The sequence below is a fragment of the Piliocolobus tephrosceles genome, chromosome 6 (assembly GCF_002776525.5).
Source record: "Piliocolobus tephrosceles isolate RC106 chromosome 6, ASM277652v3, whole genome shotgun sequence".
In the NCBI taxonomy this organism is placed as follows: Eukaryota; Metazoa; Chordata; class Mammalia; order Primates; family Cercopithecidae; genus Piliocolobus; species Piliocolobus tephrosceles.
The window spans coordinates 119,323,083-119,330,492 of NC_045439.1; the positions used below are offsets into that span (position 1 = coordinate 119,323,083).

Sequence of the window (7,410 nt, forward strand, 5' to 3'; positions counted from 1 at the left end):
CTATACCATCACATTCAGGTGTAATAATTTTGATCAAGATTGTATCCTTTCACATAATATTTCATTTAGCTTGTTGACATTTTGTTTCAAATGTGTTTTGAATCAGATTTCCTGAAAGTAAAAAAAATATATATATATATATAGTTTGTTTTTCTTGGAATCTAGTAAGTTATAACTTATCATTTTCTTTTCCGTGGTAAAGTTTGGTATTGTTTTCTTTTCTTAAATATTTCATATTATTTAACTCTGGAGCCATGAGATCCTGTAGCTACAGCCCTTTTTTTTTTTTTTATTGTAATTTTTTTATTGGAAAACAAATATACAACTTGGAATGGATTTTGAGGCAAATTGTGCCATAAGCAGATTTTAAGTGGCTAAACAAAGTTTAAAAAGCAAGTAACAACAAAAGAAAATGTTTCTGGTACAGGACCAGCGGTACAAAAAAATTGTGTACGAGTACCTGGATAATACACCCGTTTTGCAATAGGGCAACTTTTAAGTACATATTGTTGACTGTCCTTAGTCCAAGCAGAGTTACAACTCCACCCTTCAACAACAACATGCTGACAGTTCCTAAAGAAAACTACTTTAAAAAAGGCATAACCCAGATGTTCCCTCATTTGACCAACTCCATCTAACTTTAGATGTGCAGAAGGGCTTAGCTATATCCAGAGTAAGCCACATGCAACATGTTACTTGATCAATTTTCTAAAATAAGGTTTCAGGACAATGACAGTAAGATAAGGGAAGAAAACATGGAGGAATGAAGTCCTAATTACTATACATGCATATTTTTTTGACAGTAGGGAGAAATCTTTTACAGATAAGTTACAAACAAAGAAAAGGCAAATAAACAATTTTGTACAAGAAATTTAACACATTCTGTACAAGGTCTTCACTTTGCTGTCATCATTTGTACAAACTCTTCATAGTTTACTTGACCATCACCATCAATATCTGCTTCCCTGATCATTTCATCAACTTCTTCATCTGTTAACTTCTCTCCAAGGTTTGTCATCACATGGCGAAGTTCTGCAGCACTAACATAGCCATTGCCATCCTTATCAAACACACGGAATGCTTCTCTAATTTCTTCTTCACTGTCTGTGTCTTTCATTTTTCTTGCCATCATTGTCAGAAATTCAGGAAAGTCAACTGTGCCATTACCATCAGCATCTACTTCATTAATCATGTCCTGTAACTCTGCTTCTGTGAGATTCTGCCCAAGAGACCTCATTACAGTTCCCAATTCCTTTGTTGATATAGTTCCATCACCATCTTTGTCAAATAGTGAAAAAGCTTCTTTGAATTCTTCAATCTGCTCTTTGGTCAGTTGGTCAGCCATGCTGCAAGCGCTACCGGTTTCCGAGATGCGACCACACAACCAGTCAGCTCACTCGCTCCACTCGGACTCTTTTTTTTTTTTTTTCAGACAGAATCTCACTCTGTCACCCAGGAGGGAGTGCCGGAGTGCGGTGGAGCAACTTTGGCTCACCACAATCTCCGCCTCCCAGATTCAAGTGATTATCTTGCTTCAGCTTCCCGAGTAGCTGGGATTACAGGTGCCCATCACCACACCCAGCTAATTTTTGTATTTTTACTAGAGATGGGGTTTCACCACTTTGGCCAGGCTGGTCTCGAACTCCTTACCTCAGGTGATCTGCCTGCCTCAGCCTCCCAAAGAGCTGCAATTATAGGCGTGAGCTACTGTGCCTGGCCAGCTACAGCTATTTTTAAGCCAGTTGCAATTCATTTAATAGTTATAAGATTATTTAAATTTTATTTTTCATCTTTATTTTGTAAAATTAAGTTTTTTCTTAGAATTCCAGGAATAAACCTGTTTAAATTTTCAAACTCAATTTAATAAAGTTGCACATAATAGCTTTTAACTACCTTTTCTTCAACATCTTTATTATTTCTTCATTTATCTTTTGTCCCTAAACTTCCTATTTAAAGTAATTCAATATAAGTAATAATGCCATTTTAACTGAATTTAATTAGGCTCTTGCTCCTAATTCAGAATGCAATCTGAATGTCTTTTTGGCTACTGTATTCTCGGTACATATTAGATGCCTAAATACTAATAAATAAAAGAATGACTGAATAGATGAATGTATGGATGAGCCAATGCAGGTTTATCTCCTTGCAGGAAGAATGAAAATTTCAAAAAATTATTTTTATATTTATTTTTAATTAGTTCCCACCTATAATCCCAGGACTTGGGAGGCTGTGGCTGAAGAATCACTTGAGTCCAGGAGTTCAAGACTAGCCTGGGCAACACAGCAAGACCCTGCCTCTGCAAAAAAAAAATTAAATTAAATTAACTGAGTGTGGTGGTGTGCACTTGTGGTCCTAGCTACCCAGGAGGCCAAGGTGATAAGATTGTTTGAGCCCAAAGGTTTGAGGCTGTGAGGAGCTATGATTGTGCCACTGCACTCCAGCCTGGGTGACAGAGCAGAACCTGTCTCTAAAAAATAAAGAGATAAATAAATATTAAAAAATCACTAATGTAAAATGTTTGAAGAGCTAGTTTTACCTTTCCTATTTATATGTTTACCACTTTTTTAAAGGATAATATCATTCCCATTGCTTCCACAAATTTATCTGTTTAAATATAAAAAAATCACTTAAAGGATGCCAGAATCTAGGTCTTTCTCTTCAGATACTGTAATTTAGTAAATGATTAAATGCTGTTGAATCAACTATTCTTTGTAATAATCTCTTATTTTTAAATGTCCTGTGCTTTTATTTAATTTAGAAAATAAATATTTAGCAGCAACTTTCATTATGTTTGAAATTAAATTTTAAACAAACCAGCATACTTCTATAAACTTCTCTGAAGTTTTCACAGAATTGTATTTTGGGATTTGAAGTATTTTCTCTGAATGAAATAAATGAAACCATAAAGCAAAGAAAGTGTGTGTTAAAATTTCTGGGAAGAACAATAAAAAGTATAAATCTATAATATTCAGTTGCAGAAACATTGGCATTATTTCAAAATTGAAAGAATCATAGAATTCACCTCCATTATCTTTACTGATTGATAAGAAGCAATAAAAATGTGTTCATTTTTTAAAACTTCCCAAGAAGGAAATTCACTCACTGCTATTGACATATTATTTCTATATTCACTGATCCTCAGAATCTTCTCTAATTTAAAATAATCAGGATATGCCTCAAAGTAAACACTCAGACTTATGCAGTAATTTTAAATAATGCTATTAATGCATACATGGCCCAGTAAAAGCATTAATAATATATTGTAGGCAAACAAAGCAAGTCTCTCAACATTATATTTATGATCATTTTGCTGTGTGTGCGTCTGTGTGTGAAAATAGGTGATTGAAGCTTTCATAATTTTGTATTAGTTATGAATTTATATGGAATTATTTGTATTTTTAAAATATCTACAATAATTATGCATAAACCTTTAAATAATTTTATCATAGTTAAATATAACATTAACTTTTACTGCCACATCTCAGAAAAATAGAAATTTATTCTCATTATTCACCTTAAAAATTTTTTCACCATTTTTAAGAGTGTCCTGATAAAATTATGTTTTCTATGTAAAATGTACATGAGTATAATGGAAATATATGTATGAAAATAAACGTGATTGAAACTGTAAAATGTATTTTTGTCTATTTCCTGAAATGTCAAAAATGTTAAAGAATATTAGGAGGAAAAAAGAACTGTGACTGATAATAGTAAGTAAATAGCAAGAAGTTAGATTTAAACTTAGATATATTACTTTGGAAAATACAAAGTCATCTAACTAAAACACAAAAATTTCCGACTAGATTTTTAAAAATCTAATTATTTGCTGTGTACTAGAGTTATATTTTCTACATGGAAACATAGAAAATGTTAATGTTAAAGGATGCAAAATATGTGCCATGCCTAATAATCAAAATTAAGTTTATACTTTATTAAGCAACACAGAAATTTAACAAGAAGTGGCACTACGGACAAAGAAACATTCCATAATATCACACAACTAAACAGGGAAGTATTTAAAGACTTTAACATGCAAACATGCTATCCTCATTGCTGAAGAGCAATCCAACAAAAACATTATTACAGGTACAAGTGATGTGAGCTACGCCATTCATAAACTTAACCAATTAACCATATATAGATTATTAAACTCATCAGCTCCATAGTACTCATTATTTACAACTGCACATGGATGGTTTACCAAAATAAGCCATATGCTGGTTCATCAATATCGTCTAAGCAAACTGCAAAATTTTACAATCATAAAGTTCATGTTCTCTGATGTCAGTAGAATTAAGATAGTAGTCAATAACAAATAATTAAATAAAAATCCTAAATGTTTAAAAATTAAGCAACATGCTTCTAAATAACTTATGGGTCAAAAAAGATCTAATAATGAAAAATTAGAAATACATGAGTTGAATGAAATGAAAGCATTCCATATCAAAACTTGGAGAGATGCAACTAAAGCTAAGCATATACAGAGATATAGAGTTTAAATGCCTAGATTAGAAGACAGAAAATCATCAATCAAGCATTCATTTTAAGATTCTAGAAAAATGCTTTTTAATTAAATCGTCAGAATTCTAAAAAGAAGAGCAGAAATCAATAAAATATAAAATAAATGTTGAAGAAAAAATCAACAAATTTAAAAGTTGTTCCTTTGAAAAGTCTAATAAAATTTAAAAACCCCTATTAAAGAGAAACAAGAAAAAAGGAATATAGAATATTCCTTTAGTATAATAAAGAATAAAGAATAATAAAGAATATCAATACAAGTTTTTCAAACATGAAAAAACAGTAAGAAGTTATTCTGAATAACTTTTTGCTAATGCATAATTACATAGATATTGAAGTTATTAATTTGTAATTTGTCATCCATATCAAACACACACACACACACGCACACACCATACACACACATCTTCAGGGACAGAGAATGGCTTCAAGCAAATTCCTGCAAATATTTAAGAAAGAAATAACACCAGCCTTATAAGACCTGTTTTATAAGGAGTGAAAACACTTCCTAACTCTTTCTATGAAGTCGTAACATTCTTGCTACTACACAATACCAGGAAATTTAACATAAGATCCTTCATAAACACCGATGCAATAATTCTAATTTGAATATTAGCTAATCGAATTCAGAAAAATAAATAAGAAATTAAACCACAAACTAGTTCGATTTGTTCCAAGTATGTAAAACCAACTGTTGGTCATCATTTATGTTAATAAAATATAGAAAAAAATATACAAAGTATAAAACAAAATAAATGCAACAGACATGGGAAACATTGATAACATTAAAAATAGCTCATGACTAAATCTCCACAAACTAGAAATAGTTAAAAACTTTCTTAATTTGGTGAGTGGTATCTACATATATCACACAACAAATATTTTAGCTAGTGGTGAGATTGGAAGTTCTACTTCTGAGATCAGAAATTAGTCTAGGATGTCTGTTTTATCCCTTTTATTGAACATAACACACTGAATGCCCTATTCATTGTGGAAGTACAAAAAAATGAATGAAAGTTATAAGAATTTTAAATGTAAGGCTGAAAACTCACCATTGTAGGCAACATGAGTGTATATTTTAAAATTCAGACAAATCTGCAAGCTATTAGAATTAATAAATGAATTTAACAAGATTGCTGAATGTGAAGATTGGCCATAAAATCTGAAAGCACACACAAATACACATAACAAATCATTTATTGATATTACATTGTAAGACATAAGCTCAATGATATCACATATATTTAATGTGTTGTCCTTCATTAGCAATACATAATTCCATTATATTGTGTAAAATTCCAATGAAATATTTAATATGGTGTTTCCATAAGTCCCTACAACTTTCATCTGTGATGAGTCACATTATTTCTGTATAATTTTCACTAAAGAAATCTTTACTTCAAGCATATCCTACTGTATGTTCAGTGCCTACTTTCAATAGTGCCACCTAGTAGGTGTTCAAAATATCTGCCCACTGAATGACTGAATAGATGACTATAATGTTTCCCAATTTCTAAAATCTCTTAAATCTATGCTACCAGGCAAATCACCTTTCATTTTAACTTGCATAAATTTTCTTTTTCAGAGAGAGATAAAAGTGTTAAATGCCTCTTATCTTTTAACAATTTTGTCTGTCAAATTTCCTTCTCCAAACAAGTAAACTCAGCAACATATTCCTTTTGCATTCCTCAGTTAGTGATATGTAAAATAATTGCCAAGAGCAGAAAGAGGCAATATGATATTGCTGTTAAGAGCAGAACACACAGATTAATTGTAAAACACATTGGGTTCCAATCCCAGCTAGCAGTTATATCACAATAATTCTATGAGCTAATGCAAGTTACTTTACTTTTTTAAGCCTGGGCTTGCACAATTAAAAATGGAAAAAATAACACATCTCTAAAGGCCACTGAAGATATTAAAACATGATCATTTATGCTAGCTGCTTTGCATAAAGCACAAAGAATTTTATGATGATGATGATTATTATTACAAATCAATGATGGAACTATCCGTGTACATACTGCCCACTGGGAAATTTCATAATTTCTAAACCAGAGCTTAGGCCAAAACATCTTTTTCCAAGCAGAATTTTAGTAAACATGCTTTGAAACTGTAGCTGCATAGGAAGTGCACATTTTCTGCTTAGAGTACATTTTTTATTTGATATGCCTTGTGCAGAATAGGTAATGGAGAATATGGGGAGAATTGTTGTCCTTCCATCGACATCGTACAATTATCCACTGAATGCAATGAATTCCCTGTTCACAAAAGTTTGAAGCAGAAGAAAAAATATATTATCTTTTAAATGCACAGTCATTAATTATGAAAAAGAACAAGTTAAAGCTTGGCTGCTAGGTTCTACCAAGTTCTACCGAAAACATTGAAGAGATGTGTTAATTGCCTGCTGGTTTCATTACTGTTCAACACAACATTTGGAGTATGTTGGCCTTTATTAGGCAATATGTTGGTCTTTAATGGCATCAGTCAACAGTATAGGTGTTAACAAAGAGAAAGTAAAGTTGGTAGAAGATTACACTCTCCAACACAGATAAACCTAATACATTCAAATTTTTGCACAAAATATAAAATTACATTTCTATGAGATTCAAAACAGCCTCAAAAATTACATTATTTTTGAAAGTATTAGTTGATCAAAGATAATACCCAAAATTATCTTAAGGTCAGCTTGAAACAGGAGAGGATGTTCAGTTATTCCCTCTCTAGATTCACTGGCTCTACCTTTGCCTAACAAAACCACAAAGTTAAAATATCATTGGAATTTCAAAAAAGTTTAAACAAATACATTCATAAAGCAAATATTTGTGTTGTGTTCAGGATTGTTTAAGCACTGGAAATGGAACAGCGCAAAACCTAAAAGCCCTGTCCTTC

General features: G+C 31.6%; 1 protein-coding gene across 1 annotated transcript; it reads right to left on the bottom strand.

Annotated features, from left to right (window-relative positions):
* Positions 1-439: 439 nt before the first annotated feature.
* LOC111552915 (calmodulin-like) lies at positions 440-1,408 on the bottom strand. The gene has a single exon (XM_026455068.1). It carries the CDS (start codon positions 1,343-1,345, stop codon positions 896-898), a length of 450 nt encoding a protein of 149 aa, XP_026310853.1. The 5' UTR covers positions 1,346-1,408; the 3' UTR covers positions 440-895.
* Between the last annotated feature and the right edge of the window lie 6,002 nt (positions 1,409-7,410).